Source organism: Elephantulus edwardii, unplaced genomic scaffold (genome assembly GCF_000299155.1).
Source record: "Elephantulus edwardii isolate Elephantulus edwardi_28Jun2011 unplaced genomic scaffold, EleEdw1.0 scaffold00004, whole genome shotgun sequence".
Lineage (NCBI taxonomy): Eukaryota > Metazoa > Chordata > Mammalia > Macroscelidea > Macroscelididae > Elephantulus > Elephantulus edwardii.
The window spans coordinates 5,338,097-5,358,844 of record NW_006399754.1 but is presented as its reverse complement, the minus strand read 5'-3'; the positions used below and the strand labels follow the sequence as shown (position 1 = coordinate 5,358,844).

Sequence of the window (20,748 nt, the reverse complement as noted above, 5' to 3'; positions counted from 1 at the left end):
ACAACTCCCTACAGTGCTCCTGAAGAAAGCAAAGTCATTAAAAAGACAAGAGAGAAAAGACCACAATGAATTTCAGAAGAGACTTTGAAACTTGCTCTTGTACACAGAGAAACAAAAGGAAAAATGGTGAAGTGAAAAAGCTGAACAGATTTCAAAGGGCAGCTTGAGAAGACAAAGCAAAATATTATGACAAAATGTGCAAAGACAGTTTAGAAAACCGATAGGGAAGAACACCGTATTTCTCAAGTTCAAAAACACTGAAGAACAAACTTAAGACATGAATTGCAATACTAAAGGATTCCATGATAAAATATTGACTGACATGGGAACCATCAAAAGATAGAAGGCTAAGACAGAGCCACTTTACCAAAAATAATGAATGATGCTCAACCATTTTAGGAAGTAATATTTGATAAGGAATCAACGGTGCTGAAGGAAGATGTCCAAGATTCACTTAGCTTGTTGGTGAAAAACTGTGTTCCGGAAATTGATGAAATACTATTAGGGAAGTAGATGCCACTCCTGCTTCCAAGGATATTAATGATAATGTTTGATAGTTTCCATATTCTGTTGAATCACCTTTCTTGGAAATGGGAACAAATATGGATATCTTGTAGTCAGTCAGCCAGGCAGCCGTCTTCCAAATTTCCTGTCATAGAATAGGAGCACATCTAGGACTAGATGTGTCATTTGAAACACGTCAGTTGGTATCCCGTTGATTCCTGCATACTTACTTTTTGCCAGTGCCTTCAGTGCAGCTCAAACTCCTTCCTGCATTACCACTGGCTCTTGATCGTACGGATGTTGTTATTAAGTACTGTTGTGTCAGAACCAACTCATGGCTAATCCTCCCGTGGGTTTTAGAGGGAGTGAATCACATTGGAGAATTAAGTACAGGTTAGAAGTGGAGAGCGGAGGAAAACTGAGGATGTATCCTCTTTGTAGTACTCTACCTTTTTTTTTTAAAATAAAATTTTATCCTAATTGTGATTTAAACTAACGTTTACTGAGAAGTTAGATTTTCATTCATTCTACTTTCGAATCACTTAAAATCTCTAGTTCTTTCCCCATACCTGTCTCTGAAAACCTCCAGAAGGTCAGTGATGAGTCCGTTCCATCCCAGCTCAGCGATACCTAACATGAATCTTATGCTCAGTTTTGTTTGGTGACATGGGCTTTGTTAGAAGGTCGTGGTCAAATCACAAGAAAATGTTTGCAAACTGTAAGTATGCTTTAATTTTTTTTTAATTTAATAAATAGGGTCTTCGTCCATCATCTGCTGAGCCAAATCACCACGGGAGGCAGGAGTTAAGAAGGAATGAAGATTCTAGATTCCAAGAACAACAACTTAAGAGGAACAAAATAAAGGAACAGGTTAAAAACAGTCTAAATCCGGGGTTACTATTGTATTTACATCCTTGTGATTGGTACTTTTATAGGATGCTAATCTCAGTAAACCTGAGAGGATTCTATTCCATAAATACTTGTTAGGTAGGAACAGTCAATATGGAAAGCATTATGGTGGATGTTTGGGAAGATATAGAAATATGTACTTCAACTTCTCAGAGAATGCAAGTTAAGAATGTAGTTAAGTTCATAAGGTTTTTTTATCTTGGATTCATGAATAACATTACATTATTAACCTATTTGGATTACATTTAAAAGTGAGATATATAAAGAAACTGTTATTAGTTAATTTATCTGTTTACATATAAAAATTAGGTCATACAATCACTGCAAATTATTAATGTATTTAAAGTTATATAAAAAAATGAGACCACCCTAAGCTACTGTGCCACATACAGTGAAAAATAGTCAAAATGTAAGAGAGAATTAACCTTAAGACAACAAGCCTTCTTTTTCTTTTGTACCTCACGGTTTTAAAAAATGCAGAGCATAGATATTTTAAGTTGTTCTTAAATACTTTACTGGGTTTGTTTCTCAGGAATATTGGAAGCAATTAGAGGAAATACGCCAGCAATACCACACTGACATGAAGGAAATCAGAAGGAAGGTGGGCAGAGAACTGGAGGTAAACAAACTCATTTTCCCAAAGTGACCATTGTTCTGTCAATTTAGAGTGGACTAAATTGGACATATATTAAGATGAATGATATTTCCCTAGAAATGACACAAATTTATCATAAACATTCATACAAACCTTTAATAGAAAAGCTGTCAGACTTAATGGAAGTTTTACTTCATTATGACTTGAGACTGGATAGGCAAATGAGGCTCTCTGATACATTCTCAGGAATGGTGATTAAAAGTTACTCAAAAATGCATCAATGAATGAATGAAAACTCAACTTTTCTGTAAACTTTCATTTAAATCACAATAAGAGAAAAAAGAAATAAAAATATATTTGCCATTTTTATCTTTCTCAATATATATTTACACTTATGTTGCCTTAGAGTTAAGGAGTCCAAAATTAGTGTAAGTCTCTATGATTAAGGAAGGGAAAAAAGACTCCATTTCTTGAACTTCAATTGTAATAGCATTATGCAGATGCATGTGGAAGGCACTAAAATCAGTATGTTAGGCAAAATTCCAGGGTAGTTAAGGCAGATTTCGAGAAATTTCTAAGGCAGGTGCTACATTGGAAACTGATACTTTCATGTTTTAGAAGGGTTTCTAGGGCTGGAGCAGATTTCTGGTGCTTTGTTGTTTTCTATTGAGTTCTAGATGAAATAACTGGTTTGCATTTTGGGAAGGTACTCTTGTGTAAAATCATGGATATTTTAACACTGTAAATGTATTCAGGTCCCTGGAATGCACATCTTTTGAGACATCCCAGATGTACTTGGACTCTGCTCTTTTTAGTGGAACTACCTATTCTACTGAAATTGAGAGAACTCTTTTCTCCACCCACTTCAAGCACATAAATTTCAGTTAAATGAGTATATGGTACAATTGAATTGTATGTTTCAGGGCTCTCACAAACTACCTCCTTTGCCCCCTGGAACAGAAATGTAACTCATTCAAAGACAAATGTTTTATTTAGTTTTTATCTTATTTTAAATTTCGACTCTTTCCTATGTATGCACTTCTACTCAAATTGTTGGAGAAGTAAGACACACACTTATGAAATAATAATAGAATATAACTGAATATAGTTAAGTCCTGTAAATATGTATGAAGAGAAGGATGAACAGGATTGGTTTTGTGGAAGAAAAGAGATGAGCTTAATTGGATCTGAAAAGAAAACTAGGATTTAGAGAAACATAAGGAAGAGGATGAGGAGAACATTCTGAGAGGAAAAAGTCTATACAGCGCTTCAGCGGGAGGATGGAGATGTGCAGGAGGAGACACGTCAGAGGTTGTTGCTTTAGTGCACAGTCTTGGTTAATGGCAGAAATCTGGTACCATTATTATCCTCCCTTTTAAGGAAGGTATCTGGGTGTTGGAAATGGTTAAGCTCTTAGAAAGGTTGACGGTGGTTCCAATTCACCAAAAGGTAAATCCTGTGTTTTGACTTTCAAAAGAAGACAGCCATTTAAAAAAAATTGGTTTGCTTACAAAGTTTATATACATTGTGTTTCACACTATTCTTCATTCACGTTGTGTTTCATACAATCATTCTCATACATTATCTGTTATAAAATCAGTCTCCACTGGACCCTGCTCATCATTACCCTGTCTTTTCACGCTCATCCTTCCTATTTGCTTTTGCCCTCTCTGTACCCCTCGAACTGTGCAGCCCTATGCTTTCACCCCACCTGTCTTTATCACTCAAAAATGATACTTCATTTTATAATTAGAGAGCTACACTTTTCTGAAAAGTTTTCTTTATTCTGTTCAATATTAAAATTGCCTTCAAGTCTAAGGGGAAAAAAATGACATCCATTGACAACCCAATGGAGTGTAGTTCTACCCTGAAGCACAAGAATTTTTTATGAGTTAAAACTGGCCACAACAACTGGGTTATTTGGTTTGCTTATTTGTCTTGGTTTGTTTTTGTGGGAAACCAAAGCGGGGGAAGATGAATAGCAGGCATTTCTGAAGAAACTCTGACAGAAGGAGCTGGGAGCTATCATTGGCAGCTTTACGGAAAAGATTAAAAAAAAGAGGTCTTTCCAGTTGTTTTTCTTGATCATTTCTCTCATAGCCTTGGAGGTATGGTCCTTAGAGAGTCACAATGATGATCCAAAGGTGACACTTCTCAAGTAGTTTGACTCCACTAGGCAGCTATTCCTCAGGAAAAGGATGGGCACTTTTCCTCTTGTGCAATTTGCAGCCTCCCCAAAATGAACTGGAGGGTCACCTGTGAGTTCTGACCCACTGGAAATCAGGGTGTTTTAGTTATTTTATAGAAGGTTGTGTTTGTGATTATGTATTATTGAGTTAAAATCAACCCATAGGTGACCCTCCAGTGGGTTTTCAGAGGCAGTAAATTGCATGGGAGGGGACTATTCATCCTTTTATCCTGGAGCAGCCAGTGAATTAGAATTACATGCCTTTGGGTTACCAGTGCAGTTTCTTACCACTAGGCCACTAGAGCTCCCATCATATAGAAAGAAGACATTTCTCCACAAGAATCCATTGAAACCCTAGCCAGAATTCATGTGGTAGCCCTTAGAAGTACTTCAGGATCGCTCTTGTTAACTCTAATTTCTGTCAAAGGAGGACTCAAAAATACATCATAAAACCTATTTGGTGAAGACAAGTAAGTTACCTGACCACCAAGAAAGACCTGAGGAAGAATTACCTGTGCAGGTAGTGATGCTTGCTAGAAGTTTATCTATTTCCCATTGAGTTTCCCAGTGGTTCTTAATCTTCACTGTGCAGTTGAGTGAGTCCTGAAAATTGATGGACTGGATTAGTTAAAACCTTATTTCTGTATTTTCCCCAGTCTGTATTCATGAGGGATTCACTAATTTGTGTTTTTATTTCTTGTACTCTCACTGTCAAGATTTGGTATTTGGATAATGTCGGCCTTATCGACTAGATTGGGAATATACCTTCCTCTTTCATTTTCTGGAAATGTTTTCTAAAATTGTCTTTATTTCTTTGTATATGATTGATAGGATTTATCAGTGCTGCCATCTGAATCTGGAGTTATCTGTGTGAAAAGGTTTGAAACTATCAATCTTAATCCCTTCAAAGATATGACCTAGTGGCAAGAAGCTGTGTTGCAATCCTGAAGGCACACGGTTCAAATCCACCAAGTGCTCAGTGGGAGAAGGATTGGGCAATCTCCTTTGTGATTAACTGCCTCTAAAAACCCACAGGAGGGTCCACTAGGGGTTGGTTCTGACTTGATGGTACACAGCACAACAACAACAACAACAACACAATATTCAGATTATTTATTTGTTCTTGAATGACCTGTGGTAGTTGGAATCCTTTAAGGAATTGGTTCACTTTAAGTTATCAAATTTTTAACACAAAATGGATAGACTCAGCATGTGTCTTGCTTTGTTGGCCTGCATTTTCTTCAGACCCTTCTCATTAGGCTTTGTGGCAAACAAAGCTTAGACAGCTCAGGAAGCCGGAGTTCTAACCCATCAAGAGAATCATGTCATTGTGATTGGGGTTCATTAGTACTTTCTGTACTATTTTAAGGATTTGTTGTGGTGATGTGGTTCTTGAACGTGGCCAAATCTGCACCATCTCCTGCGGCTACTGGAAAACCAGAGACCAAAAGTGGGAGAGTTCCACTTCAATTTTTATTACTTATTTTTCTTCTACTTATTTTAAATTAATTTAATTTAGTTCTTTTTCTGGTTTCTTAAGGTGAAAGTCAAGGCTACTGATTTAAGGCCCAACTACTGATTAAACACCATCCATACATTTTGATGTTTTGTGTTTTGATTCTTATTCATTTCAAAATATTTTCTTTTTTTTTCAGAATATTTTCTCTCTCATTTTCTTTTCAATTTCTTCTTTCATGCTTGACTGTTTAGAAGAGTGTTATTTTCAAATATTTCTGGATTTTGCAAGAGCTTTCTGGTTTTTATTTATTTATTTATTTATTTATTTGTTCATTCCACTGTAGTTAAGAAAACACACTGGATAACTGTTGTTGTTAGTAGGTGTCTATGAGTCGCCTACCAGACATAGTGACCCTTCGAACAACAGATCAGAGTCTTGCCGTACGCTGTGCCATCTCCGTGATCTCCAACATGCTCTAGCTCCCAGAAGGCCTTCCTCTCTTTTGTTTGACCCTCTATCTTTCCCAGCCTGATATCTTTTTCTAAGGACTTGCCCCACCTGACAACATGCTCAACGTATATGAAATAAAGTTTCACCACCTTTCCTCTTAGTTGCATCCTGATCTTACCTCCTCTGAGACAGACTTGGTTTTTTTCTCTTGAAAGTCCATGTTATGTTTAAGACTCTTCTTCAATGTCACAATTAAAAGGTATCAATAATTCTTTGATCTTCCTTATTCACGCTTCACTTTTCACATGAATAGGAAGTAATCTAAAATATAGTGGCTTAGACTGACATCTTTGCTTTTTAGTACTTCAAAGAGACCCCTGACAGCAGATTTGTCCTATATAACACGAATTTTTATCTCTTTCCCTCCCTTCTCTGTAATAAATAATTTTCAGCTTTTAAAGTAATCTTTGAAAAATTTAGATAACTAAGATTCTCAAGAGTAGTTCTTACTTGTTCATGAAGAACTCTTTGGTATATGCTTCAGTTTTCTGCAGATAACTACTGATTGAATTAACAAATAACTGTCACAGAAACAAACAAAAATGCAAAGCCGTAAATCACTGCATTTATATTTACAAAGATACCATAAACAAATATCCATGTATTTTTTCTTAAAAAAAACTCAATGTAAAATTCCAGAAAATGAATAAGCATTCCCCCCCCATTTGTTTCAGTATTAAAACTGCTCAGGGATCCATGCCTTTTAATCTGAATCACTTACGAGACATTTTTCTTGACATTTTATGAGTTCATCTTATTTTGCAACATTAAGCCAGCAGTTTTAAGTATCTGTAAGGTCCAAAAGGGCGCTCTGGTGGCACACTGGCAAGAAGCTGCCCTGCAGTCCTGAAGGAATGTGGTCTGAGGCCACCAGCTGCTCTACAGGAGAAAGATGGGCGGTGTCCTCCCATGTGATTAACTGGCTCTGAAATCCTCTGTAGGGTCAGCTATGGGTCGGTTCCAACCCTACAGTGCCCAACAACAACAATGTCCAAAAGAGTCCTGGTGATGCAATGGTTAAAGCATTGGACCCTACTGAAAAGGTGGGTCCTTCAAGCCCACCAAGTGCTCTACCACAAAGAGGTGTTAGTCTACTTCTGTGGAGAAAGCAGCTTTGAAAATCCTATGGGATGGTTCTATTCTGTCCTAGAGTTGCTATGACTTGGGCTCCACTCAACAACTGTGGGTTTAATGATAGAAAATTGACCTAAGGAATTATAATTTTAATTACTGACTTGTTATTTTGATTGCTCAACTAATATTGTTTTCCTTTCTTTATTCTAGAAAGGGATAACATTTGAAATTAACTTAGATAAATGTATTACTGAAGAAAACTTCCTACAAGAAGGAAAGGTATGTGGAGTAGATTTCCATTAGTAGACATAAGAAAGTAAGTAAGCCTTAGCAGCATTTGAAATGAAATTTTCATTAATAAAATTTACATAAAATTTAAATTGTTCCATAAGGAAAATTTCCTAAATATTCATGGAAGGATCTTTGGTGGTCAAATCACTCTCCCAAAATGTTTCTTCTCTTCTCATTTCTTTTTTAGACTACTTTTTTTTTTAAAATTTGGGTGAATTATTCCTTTTTCTTTATAATATTTATAGCATAACTTTTGTATCATGTCAAGATGTGTATATCTGATACGTGATCAATACCTAATATACTTACCTAAGTAACTGAGCAGACCCTGGAAACATGCCTTACTGGTTACTGATTTAAGCTCTGGTGGTGTAGTCTGTGTAGAGTCGTTCTACTACTTAGAGACCAAACTTCTCTGGTAACTTGAATCCATCCGCAGCTCTGAGGGAGAAAGAAAGGGGGAAAAAATCTTCCTGTGTGCTTTACGGCCTTCAAACACTTGCTGGAAGGTCAGTTACGACCACTTGATAGTAATGAGGGGTTTTTGAGAGTTACTGATAACTTTAATCAAAGTCATTTCTTATTGATAGTTATTGACAACTTTGTTTTGGTCTTTGGGTAAATTTCAATTATGCATTTGGACTTTTCTTGTCCTAGTGCATGAATGTAATGCACAGATATCCAAATCTCATTTTATTATTGTATTTAAATTATTTATATTTATTCCACTTTTTGTCAGACCTTCTAACAAATATAAAAAGAAATGGTTTTGTATTTCCATTTAACTTTCTTTGGATTTGCCTTTTCTGTAAGGAATTCACTGATGGTGTAAACCTTTAAGCACTCTGCTACTTATCTAAAGGTTGGCCATTTGAACACACACAGAGGCACCTCAGGAAACTCACCTGGTGACCTGCTTCTCAAAAGTCACAACCCTGAAAACTCTGTGGAATAATTAATTGTATTCTTTATGCATGAGGTCTTCGTGAGTCGCAACCAACTTACTGGCAGCTGACAACAATGAGTATATGCTGAGGGAACTCTGGTGGCCTAGTTATAAGGGATTGCGCTTCCAGACCAAAGGTTTAAATCCATCAGTGGCTCCATGGGAGAAAGATGGGCAATCTCCTCCCATGTAATTTACAGTCTCTGAAAACCCACTGGTGTGTTGGCTATGAACCCATTCCAAAAAAACAGTACACAACAATAATATGACAGCAAGGACATGAAACATAATTTAAACAAACTGTCATTAAAAAGACAGGAAAGAAAGGAAAGAGCAAAATGGATGTGAGAAGAGACTCTGAAATATGATCTAGAACATAGAAGAGTTAAAGCTAAATGAAGACATAAAACTTAAGAAAAAGGAACAGAAGATTTCAAAGAGTGACTTGAAAATAAAATGCAAAGAATTACAATGAAACTTGCAAGTTAGAAAATAAAAATGGAGGAACACACTCACTATTCTCACACTGAAAGAACTGAAGAGCAAAGTCAAGATACTGTGTTCATGAGGCAGAACCAACTTGGTGGCAACTTACTTGATGGCAAGATACTGTGTCCCCTCAGTTGCAATACTAAAGGATTCCAGGGACAAAGTATTGAATTATACAGATGGAAGAATTACGTGGAGTCATTCTACCAAAAGCAATTGGTTGATGGCCAGTCATTTCAGGAGGTAGCATATGATAAGGCGCCAACGGTATTCACGAAAGGAGTCTAAGCTGCATTAGGGCATTTGTGGAAAAACAAGACTCCAGGAACTGATGAAATATCAACTAAGATACTTCAACAAATCAATACTGCACTGAATAGATTCACTCAACTATACCAAAACAATTTGAAAGACTACTCCCTGGCCAGCCTATTGGAAGAGATCCCTATTTATGCCAATTACAAAGAAAAGTGGTTCAACAGAACGTAGAAATTATGAGAGTGTAGTTTTACTTGGCTCTGCAAAAAAACACCCTTAGTACTAGTAGTCAAGGAGTGGGGGGAGAAATTCTGCTGTCAGGAACCTCTCCAAAATGCTGAAGAGCAAAGACATCAGTTTAAAGACTAAAGTACACCTAATTAAAGCCATGGCCTTTTTGATTACATGCTACACATCTGAAAATTGGACAATAACTAAGGATGACAAAAGAAACAATATCTTTGAGTTGTATAGATGAGTATTGACTGTATCTTGGACTAACAAAAGAACAAATAATTCTGTTCTAGAAAAGGTGCAGCTGGGGATGCCAGCATGGTAAAACTTCATCTCATACTTTGGGCATATTAGGATGGGCCAGTCCTCGGGGAGGGACATTGTGCTTGAAAGGTGAAGGGTCATGATAAGGGAGGAAGACCCTCAACAGGATATATTGACATGATGACTGTTCCTGTGGGCTCAAGTGTATTAGAGATGGATTATGGATGACACTGAGAAGAATAGAGATTCCAGAACCACCTCATAACTGACCCTCTGTCAGGTTTCTGAAGCTGTAAACTACATGGAATGACCTTGACAACCTTTCTCCTGATGGATTTGAACTGACAGAGAGGCAGGGCCTTTCCACTAACTCCCTGCTCACTACATCACCAGAGCTCCCCTATCAATTACTGTCTCTAGAAAAGCCTGCTACCATCAGTTTGATCTCACCTTTTAGAATGCCTGTATGATTACAGAGTGGCACTGCCCTTAAGGTTTCTGAGGTCACACTCTTTAAGAAAGCAGACTGCCACATCTTTCTCCTATGTAGTGACTGGTGAGTTCAAACCACGAACCTCAATATATAAAACCCAACCAAAGCTATTACCTTCAAGTAGATGTCAGTGAATGATGGTTAGACAATCTCCTGTGGGGCTAATTACTGGTGAACTGGAATTACCCACCTTTTTGTTAGCAGTTCAAGACATACCCCACTATGTTACCATGTCTCCTGACCTATAGATACTCTCTTTCTTCCAATCTATTAATATAGATAGATAGATATACACACCCACATATGTATACACACACACATATGTATATTTATATAGATACATATATATGTTGTTGTGTGCCATTGAGTTGAAACTGACCCTCTAGCTGGTTTTCAGAAGCAATAAATCAGAGAAGACTGCTCATCCTTCTGTCCATATATACACATTGTCACTCACTCATTGCTATCAAGTTAGAACCGACTCATAGCTGACCCTCCAATGGGTTTTCGGAGGCAAAAGTCACATGGGAACAGATTGCCCATTTTTCTCCTGGAAAGCAGCAGCTGGTGGATTCAAAACGCCTACCTGTGGGTTGATAGTGCAATTCCTTACCCACTAGGTCACTAGAGCTCTCTCTGTCTGCATTATACACACACTAGATATCCATATATAATATGTTGTTGGTGGTGTTAGGTGTCATCGAGGAGCTTACAACTCATAGCTACTCTACGAACAACAGCTCCTGCACCATCCTCATCGTCTCTGACATGCGTGAGCCCGTTGTCACAGTCACAGTGTCAGTCATCTTGTTGGGGGTTTGCCTCTTACTGTTGTCTCACATAATTTGGGCATGTTGACAGAAGGGGCCAATTATTGGAAAAGGACATCATGCTGAGAAAGGTGGAAGGTCAGAGAAAAGAGAAAGAGAGAGGAAGACCTCCAACATATATAATAAAGATATAGGCTTTTATTTGTATGTATATGCATGAGTATTTTTATGTACACACACACACATACACACACACACACACACACTTATCTCACGTAGGGAAATTCTGGTGGCATAGTGGTAAGGAGTTATGTTGACAACCCAAAGGCTTGCAGTTCAAATCCACCAGCTTCTCCAAGGAAAAAAGATGGGCAAACTTCTCCCATGTGATTAACTGCCTCTGAAAACCTGCTGGACGGTCAGCTATGGGTCAGTTCCAACTTGATGGTACACAACAACAAACAACATATCTATAACACTTGGTAATGAATTTATTCCATGTTTTCTAGCTTTTTTATGCCTTCATCTATCATTTTTTAGCATTTTGTTAGAGAATTCTATTGGCATGATGATAGTTGATATCCACCTCTCTTTAGTTCTTAAGCCTCTAAGTGCCCCAGAGCTCAGTGGGAACCAGAGATGGGGCCTCTTTCCAGACTGGAGCCCAAGAGTACGTGCATACCCATAGCACTTTTGTGCCATGACACTCAGCAGTTGGCCTGTTGGAATTCACAAATGAATCAAGAAGGTTTTATTCTTCAGGGTTCATTGTTTGCTATTGCATGCTTTGATCAGCTTGATAAAGAAATGATCACTTTAGTTAGTGTTGTTTGTGGACCTACTTAGGTGTGTTGCATTCTGAAAGCAAGGTGTGTAGGAGGTGACCTTGAGAATTCTGTAGAATGAAGCTAAAGTGGAAAGAACACTATATCAAAGGATTAGGGTTAAGGTTACTATATGTCTTGCTAAATGGTATACTAAGGAACATAAAATTTTTTCCCCCAAATATGCTTTCTTTTTCATGAAACTGAATGGAATTACTTTAGGACATATTAAATGAAACTTTGAACTTTGAGGATGACAGGAAGTTCAAGGAGGATAAATCTATGAAACAGCATGAAGATTATACAGACAAAGCGTTTGAACAACTCTGTTTCCCAGAAGCAGGTAGGTGTCCTGTGAAAGCTGCAGCTGAGAAGGGACTGCTTCACCAGCAATCTGTGTGACCTCTCTCCTCACCAGCCTTCTACATTCCACAGTCACCTGACCCCTCTGTCCTCCCTCTGAGCTGGACTTCTCTGACAACATGCTCACCGCCTGGCCAGCCCTGTAGTTATCAGCGCTCCCTGAGAACCAGCACTCTTTAAAAAAAAATTATTACATTTTATTAGTTTTAATGAACATTTACTGAGATTTTGGGTTTTCATTCATTCATTGTTGCACTGTTTTCTCTACCCTCCTTCCCAGTTCGTTCTTCTTCCCCCCGAATGTCTGTTTTGATTGTCCAGTTGCCACAGTGCTTGTCAAAGCCAGTTCTGATTAATCTCCTTTGTCAGTGTGTCCTTTGCCATTCCCTATCACTCCTTCCTAAGAGAGACTTCACCCTGATTCATAAGGAAAAGGGGATGGCGTATTCTCTTAGCTACTTCCTGCTGAAAAGGGATGCTGTGGGTTTCAGGGTGAAGGTCTTCTCTCACTACTCTAAAGGGCCCCTTTGGCAGTAGGAAACACATAGACTATTATGGAGATTGATTTTGGAATTTAGATGCACTGTTATCAGTTGTGCTTAGCCGTACGTGTTCATATCCTTGAAGATGTATCATGGAAGTGTTGCAGCCTAGGAGAACCAGCACTCTTGTCTGGTTTCAGGGTTGGTCTTTGAGCACTGTGGCCCACCCTCTCAGAGCCAGCTTCTCCCAGGAGCACCACACATTCTGCTTCTTTTCAGTGTCTGTTGGCACATTTTAAGGAGGAACCAGTCCTTGGAGACAGATGGCATGCTAGGGCAAAGGCAGAGGGTCAAAGAAAGAGAGGAAGACCCTCAACACAATGGTCTGCCATAAGTGACTTCCTTATGGACTTGAGCGTGACAGAGATCGTGAGGATGATGTGGGAGAGGGCAAAATTTGGATTTGTTGCTTATAAGATCACTGGAGTAGTTAACCTGAAGGCACCTAATAACAACAACAACAAGTATTAATGATAAGGGTGACATAATTTTGAAACTGATTTCTATTTTTGCTTTTCTAAATAAGGATCTATGATAGACTGAAGGTGTGCGCTCTCCTCACCTTGAAGAGCCAGGGATGGCTGCCCCAGGGCTCCGTGGAATGATGTGGTGCACACTGGCTGATTTTGACTAACTCCTTCTGTGTCTTTGCATTCAGAGGTGGTTCCTCAGAAAGCTGCTGCCGCTGCGGCTGCAGAAAACAGGAGACAGTGGGGCACTGGGGCTCCACAGACGCTGCTGCGAATGATGGCAGCGGCTGATGTCACCTCCACCTGCTCCAGCGAGCCTGCAGGTGAGGCTCAGATCAGCCGCATTAAATTGTCAGCCCACCACTCTGTGCTCACCTTGGCCTGAGAGTTCTTACTTTTCTATTTTATACTGGTTTACTTGCAAAGTTCACCCCACTCCTCCGTCCACCCATCAAATTGTGCGACCCTGTGATTAATGCCCTCCCCCACTCATCCTCAGCCCTCTGCTCCCCTCCCACCCCCCCCCCGCCCCCCCCCCCCCCCCCCCCCCCCCCCCCCCCCCCCCCCCCCCCCCGCCTTGGATGCTCATACACAGTCTACAGTAATGGTCTTATAACAGTATTTGTCCTTTTGGGACTAGGTGAGTTCACTCGGAATAATGAGTTCTTACTTTTCAGTGCAGTCTCTGGATTTTTCTGTTAGGTACGATGGGTTGACTCCCACTCAGAGTGAACAGCCTTGCCTCATCCTGAACCACCCTCACAATCTCCACCACAATCAGGTCCATGGTTGCCCTCACTGTACCATCTCCTCGAGAACCTTCCACCTCCTGCTTCTGTAAACACAATGTCTTCTTCCAAGGGCTGGTCCTTCCTGACAACATGCCTAAAGTATGTGAGATAAAGGCCTTGCCTCTAAGGAGCAGCCTGGTTGTACTTCCGTCAAGACAGATTTGTTTGTTATTCGAGAGTCGATGGGATATTGAATACTCGTCAACACCACAATGTGAAGGGGTCAGTTCTTCTTTGGTCTTGTGTACTCATCGTGTAACTTTCACCTGTATATGAAGCAATTGCAAATGCAATGGCTTGGATCAGACTCACCTTACTCTGCACACACACACACACACACACACACACACAGAGATACACACAATTGCTTTGTGAACCAGTGTGCTGAGTGTGCAGGATCTGGCATTTCCAACCTAAATTCCACCCATTGGTTTTGAAGTTTGTGGCATAACTTTTCCTTGGAAGAGGCTTCACAGCAACCTGCTGATAATTATACTTCAACATGTGCTGTAGATTTTTGTTACGTGTTTCCTGTATTCATCTTGAAGACATAGGGCTGGGTGCAGAGATAAAATAAACACATATGTTATTAAGAAGCTTAGTTTTACCCACTCCCTCAATGTGGATACGATTTGGAGAGGAATGCTGATGGCAGGGTAGTTAGGTATGTGATTATGTAACATTATCATGGAATTTAGTAACTTAAAGTATATGAATTAACTTGACATAGGTTTGCAAAGTACTTACCAGCAGTCAGGAAATTAAAAGACAAACTGCATTGGGAAAGTCTGCTGTCAGAGACCTCTCCAGAGTACTGAAGAGCAATGATGTCAGTCTGGAGACTAAGGTGCATCTGAGTCAGGCCATAGTCTTTGCAATTACTTGCTATGCATCAGAAAGCTGGGCAATGACTAGGGATGATGGAAGGAGAATTGATGTCTTTGAGCTTTGATGCTGGAGAAGAGTATATTGATATACCATGGACTGCTAGGAGAACAAACAGGTTCATTGTAGAAAGGGTAAGGCCAGGCTGCTTCTTAGAGGCAAGGATTCTAAGGCTTCGTTTGACTTACTTGGACACGTTGCAAGGTGGGATCAGTCCTTGGAGAGAGATGTCATGCTTGGGAGGGTAGAGGGACAGTGCAGGAGGGGAAGACCCTCGATGAGATGGATTGATTCAGTGACTGGGGTAACGGGGGTAGGTGTGTCAGAGATGATAAGATTGGCATGGAATAGAGCAGCGTTTAGGGTTGTTGTACATAAGGTCACTATGAGTCGTATGCTAAAAGAACAAATATGTCTTGGGGAGGGAGGAGCCTGATTGCTCCTTGGAGGCAAGGATGACAAAGCTTCGCCCCACATACTTTGGGCATGTTGCCAGGAAAGACTTCCTTGGAGAGGGACATAATGCTTGGACAGGTGGAGAGCTGGCGAAAGGGAGAAAGACTCTCAACAAGATGGATTGATCCAGTGACTGCTGCAATGGGTTCAAGTGTGTCAGAGATGATGAGGATGGCGCAGGATAGAATGGGACTCATGTCTGTTGATCACAGAGTCACTGGGAGTTGTACTCGACTCAATGACACCTAACAACAATAGCAACACTTACATTTAGGGAACTTTAGTGACCTAATGAGTAAGGAGTTGCACTGACAATCCAGAACCACTTGGTTTGAACCCACTGGCTAATCTGAGGGGAAAGATGGACAGTCTCCTCCTGTGTGCTTTACAGCCTCTGAGGGTCAGAACTGGAGCGCCTGCTATGAGTCAGTTCTAATTCGATGACACATAACAACAACAGCTTGAAAAGCAGTGGGTTTTCAGAGGCAGTTAATGGCACGGGAGGAAAATGCCTGTCTATCTCCTGCGAAGCAGCTGGTGGACTCAAACCATAAGCCTTTAGTATTACAGCGTGGTTTCTTGCCAGTTGGCCACCAGAGTTACATTTTTATAAATACACTATTTGAAAGTCATCAATCTTTCCAGACAGAGCTTGCAAAAGTAATACAGTTTAATTTCTTCTAGGTCAATGCTACAGGAAGAAATAGAATTTACAGTAAGCAAATAGAGTAGAACTTTTAACACACCAGAAAAAGTCTGGTTACAAAGTAAAAGGTCTCCTCTACTGTCAGCCAATAACAATAATCACTAAGCTGTTCTGTATGTCAGTTTCCTTATTAATAAAGTGAAGCAGGTAGAGTTAGGTTGCCTCAAAGTCTCTGATATACTTTAATTTTAGAAAAGTGCAAATGAAATGAAGATTGTTTATAATATTTGCTATCATGGCTTCCTCTTCAGATGGCCAAGTCCTTGTGCTTGAAGGAGTCCCAGAAAACAGGAAGCACTGGCGACATGAAGCTCCAGGGACCTTACTGGATGCCTTGTCAGCAGCACATTTGATGACCAGCTCATTTTCTGCAAATGAAGGAAAACTGGGTATGTAGTTTCTGTTTAAGGAGATGATCAGGCCGCTGAGGAGTTGTACGGAAGGCCTGTAAATGCAGAAAGCCCGTTGCCTTGGGGGTCTGCTCTGACTCTGTAGGTTAGAGCAAGCAGCACTGCGCCCTAGGGATGCGAAGGCTGGGATCTTCTCAGAAGCAAACTGCCTCGTCTTTCTTCCAAGGAGCAGCTGATGGGTCCACAGTGCTGCCCTGTAGCTTAACAGCCAAGCACATAACCGCCGTGTCACTGGGCCTTGGAGCTTCGAAAGAAAGAAGTGGGAGGGTGTCTAGCCCTTTCACTAGCTGATTTGCTTTGTTCAAGCCTGTTTCAAATGTCACTAACAAAGAACATAAACTTAGAAGGTGAAAAGAGTCATTTTCTTACTGTAATCAGTTGACAATGGATGGAAAGTTAAGTAAGTAGGACTGAAGGCTTTGTGGTAAGCTCTGATGCCTTTTTTTTTTAATGGGAACACTGATGGCTTAGTGGTAAGAAATTGCACTAACAACTCAAAAGCATGTGGTTCAAATCCACCAACTACTTCACAGGAGAAATAGAGGCAATCTCTTCCCATGTGGTTTACTACTTCTGAAAACCCACTAGAGGATCAGATATTCAACAACAACAACAACAATGATTTTCTGGTGCCCCTGAGTGGTGCAAATGACTGAGATACTTGTCTGCTAAAGTTGATGGTTCAAACTTAGCCTATGACTCTGTGGAACAAAGGCCCACTGTTGAGCTTTTATAAAGATTATATAGTTAAGAAAACCCTGGGAGGCAGATCTACTGCATAACATGAAGTTACTATGAGCAGGAATTGCCTAATTACAAAAGCGGTGATTTTTTTGGAGTACCTGGCAGGTGCCCATGGTCACTCAGTCATCCACTTGCCCAAAGACTGGTGGTTGAAACCATCCGAGGTGCCTCGGAAGACAGGCCTGGAGACCTGCTTCTGAAAGGTCACATCCCTGGAACATCCTGGGCTGCACACGTGAGGTTGCTATGATTTGGGATCTACTCGATGGTAAAGGATTACTGTCACTACCTCCACCAACACACCTTATGGAGCCCTGAGCTGAGGTGTGAGACAGCCCCCCCCCGAGCCGCCTGGGAAGAAAAGCCTGACTCTGTCCTCAGGAGTCAGCCACTGAAGCTGCATAGCACAGCGCCGCCCAGACACAGGAGGTTGCCATGAACCACTGTCAAGTCAACAACGAAGTAGCCGTGGTTTTGTGGGTGAAGATCACTTGTATTGCTTCACTCTCTGTTTCTTTTGGGTAGCTAGCTGTTCAGTAGATTCAAATGCTTATTTCATGAGCCATAAAAAAAATGTAGCTTTTATTCCACTCTACAATTTTAGAAAGATTTCTGCTTTTGTTTGTTTTGAGGGAAACCATCTGTTACTTCCTAAAGCTTAAGTAGGGTTTGGTCCTCTGATCAAGTGTTAAAGCTGTACGCCAAAGCCCTTGCAGATGGGCCTGCAAGCTTTAGTACAATGAGCACAAGGGTGCACATCCTTTCTCCCAGGAAATGTGGAGAAACAAAGTTGAGAAGGCAGTCTGGGATTTTTCTGAGTGACATGGTCCAGCAGGCTTGCTTTGTTGGAAGAGAATGAGCAGGGAGATATCCCAGTGCTGGCAGCTGTGGGGCTGGGCGAGGCCACACTGCGAGGGGCCCTTCAGTCTTTCAAGCGCTTCAGCCTGGGTCCAGACAAGACTCTGGGCCTTTTCTGGGGATCAAAAGGGAACTTTTTGCAAACTTTTAAACAGAAAAGAGCCTTCAAGTATTGTAGAAGGTTCATCTACCAGGTATGCTCTTCCCTGGAGGATTTCATTCTGAGGCAACCTCCCCTCTAGTGCTACTGCTGTGTTAAAGGTACTTGTCGTTCTCTCTCTTCTTTTCTTGCATTCTGCCAGCAGGGTTTTGCAAAGGTGTCTTAAATGAGTTGTCCTTAGCTGCCTCACGTGCACAAAGGAATAGAATGCTACCCGGTTCTGCACTGTCCCCATATCAATTAGGGTCTGAATTATGACTCAGTGTTTTCACTGGCTGCTTTTCAAAATAGCTAGGATTTTCCTTCCTTTTAGATGCCACTGAGTGCAACTCATAGAGAGCGACCCTATGCCACCAACTGGAAGCTGAGCTGAAACCTTGGTATTTTCTCCCTACATTTTCAAATACTCCAAAATTTTCTGGAAGGAATATATTATTGAATGTTGTTGTTGCTATGTGCTTTTGGGTCGGAATCAACTTATAGCTGTCCCTCCAGTGGGTTTTCAGAGGCTGTAAATTGCACAGGAGGAGACTGATCATTGTTTTTCAAAGGAACAGCTGGTGGATTTGAACCGCATACCTTTGGGTTGGCAGTGCAACTCCTTACTTCTAAGCCACTAGAGCTCCTTATTACTGAATGGATCCTTAAGCTATTTTAAGGAATGGATTTATTTGACTCATTATATAAAATATATCAATTCAACATATAATTAATGTTGTTAGGTGCTGTTGAGATGATCTCGTAATTATCAGTCATTCTTGTTGCTGTTTTTAGATGTCATGGAGTATGACTCATAGAGAGTGACCCTATGTCCAATCTTGTGCCGTCCTCATCATTTCTTATGAACTTGAGCCCACTGCAACAGTCACTGCATCAATCCCTCTCGTTGAGGGCCTTCCTTTCTTTCACAATATCCCTCTACCTTTCCAAGCATGATGTCCCTCTCCTGGGAATAGCTTCTTCTAACAATATGCCCAAAGAATGTCATCTTTGCCTCCAAGGAGCACTCTGGCTGCACCTTCTCTAAGACATCTGTTTGTTCTTTTGGCAGTCCATGGGATATTCAGTATTCTTCTCCAATACCATAGTTCAAAGGCATCAATTCTTCTTCTGTCAATCTTATTCATTGTCCAGCTCTCGGATGCATAATTTGTAACTGAAAAGACATACATGAATCAGATGCACCTTAGTCTTCAAATTGCCATCATTAGTCCTCAACAATTTAGAGAACTCCCTGACTGCAGACTTTCCCAGTGTAATACATCTTCCGATCTGGTTATTCTTGGAGGCAAGGATATTGAAACTCTGTCTCATATACTTTGGGCATGTTGCCAGTCCTTGGAGAAGGGCATCATGCTTGGAAGTGTAGAGGGTCGGAGGAGGAGAAGACGACTCTCGATGAGATGGATTTACACAGTGACTGTGGCAGTGGGGTCGGGCGGGTCAGAGACATTGAGGCTGACTAGGGATAGGGCAAAGTTAAGAGGTATTGTTCAGAGGTTCACTGTGTGTGCAGTTAACCCAATAGCACAACAACAGCAACAACAACACCTCCAATAGCTGAGAGGGGGGAAAAAATAGAAAGCTATGGTATTAAGGACATTGGGTTACTGTTTGAGGTGATAAAATTCTTTAGTTAACAGGTAATGAGGAAAGTTGTACAACATGATGATGCCATTAGTGTGAAAGAATTATACACTTTAAAATGCTTGTTGTTGTTTTGTGCCATTGAGTCAGAACTGACCCATAGCTGACCCTCTGGGGGTTTTCAGAGGCAGTTAATCACAAGGGAAGAGTTTGTCTATCCTTCTCCCATGGAGCAGCTGGTGGTCTCAAACCACAAGCCTTCAGGATTGCAGTACAGCTTCTTGCCACTAGGCTACCAGAACTCCTAAAAATCCTTAAAATGAAAAAAAGCATATGTTGTTGTTGTTATGTGCCATTGAGTTGACTACAACTCATAGTGACCCTATGCACAATAGCCTGGAACCCTGCTCTATCCTGAGCCAATCTCACTGTCTCTGATACACCTACCTCCATGGCCCCAGGTAGAAGAACAAAAAAAGAAACAATTCTGAAAAATCATTTAGAATTTTTTTAAAGGTTAACCACTATATTATAGTAAAAGAATGTATCATTTATAATCTAATGAAGAGAAAATAATTCAAGCACGTTGGTGCTGAAGTGATTCTGGCTCGTGGTGACCCTCAGGACACAGCAGAACTGACTCATAGAAGGCCTAAGGCGCTAAATCTTTACAGAAGTAGGTTTTCACGTTATAACTGTTAGAAGCCTGGAGTCGTCCAACCTGGGTCTCAGGAAACATCAGAACGCTGGGATGAGTGTTGGTGGTTAGGGATTTTCTTTCTGGAAACTGTGGTAAGATACTCTTTTAGCCTATCAGACACAGATGGTGGTTAAGCGTGTGTGAGAGAGAGCTCCTCTCTTCTTTTGTAGATTTCCCATACTCTCTTTAATCTGGACTGGCTTTGTGGTTTGCTTAGTTCAGTGTAACAGAGTGAGCATGATGGTATGTGTGTCTACATCTTGTTGTT

At 40.5% G+C, this 20,748-nt stretch overlaps 1 protein-coding gene across 1 annotated transcript in view; it reads left to right on the top strand.

Moving 5' to 3' along the window:
• The window catches only part of NEK5 (NIMA-related kinase 5), a 95,370-nt gene that overhangs the window by 55,974 nt on the left and 18,648 nt on the right, over positions 1-20,748 (top strand). The window contains exons 13-19 of the mRNA XM_006879606.1: positions 1,261-1,374; positions 1,946-2,032; positions 4,624-4,716; positions 7,450-7,527; positions 12,031-12,151; positions 13,372-13,506; positions 16,273-16,410. Coding sequence (XP_006879668.1) covers positions 1,261-1,374; positions 1,946-2,032; positions 4,624-4,716; positions 7,450-7,527; positions 12,031-12,151; positions 13,372-13,506; positions 16,273-16,410 — 766 coding nt within the window. The remainder of the gene's footprint in view (positions 1-1,260; positions 1,375-1,945; positions 2,033-4,623; positions 4,717-7,449; positions 7,528-12,030; positions 12,152-13,371; positions 13,507-16,272; positions 16,411-20,748) is intronic.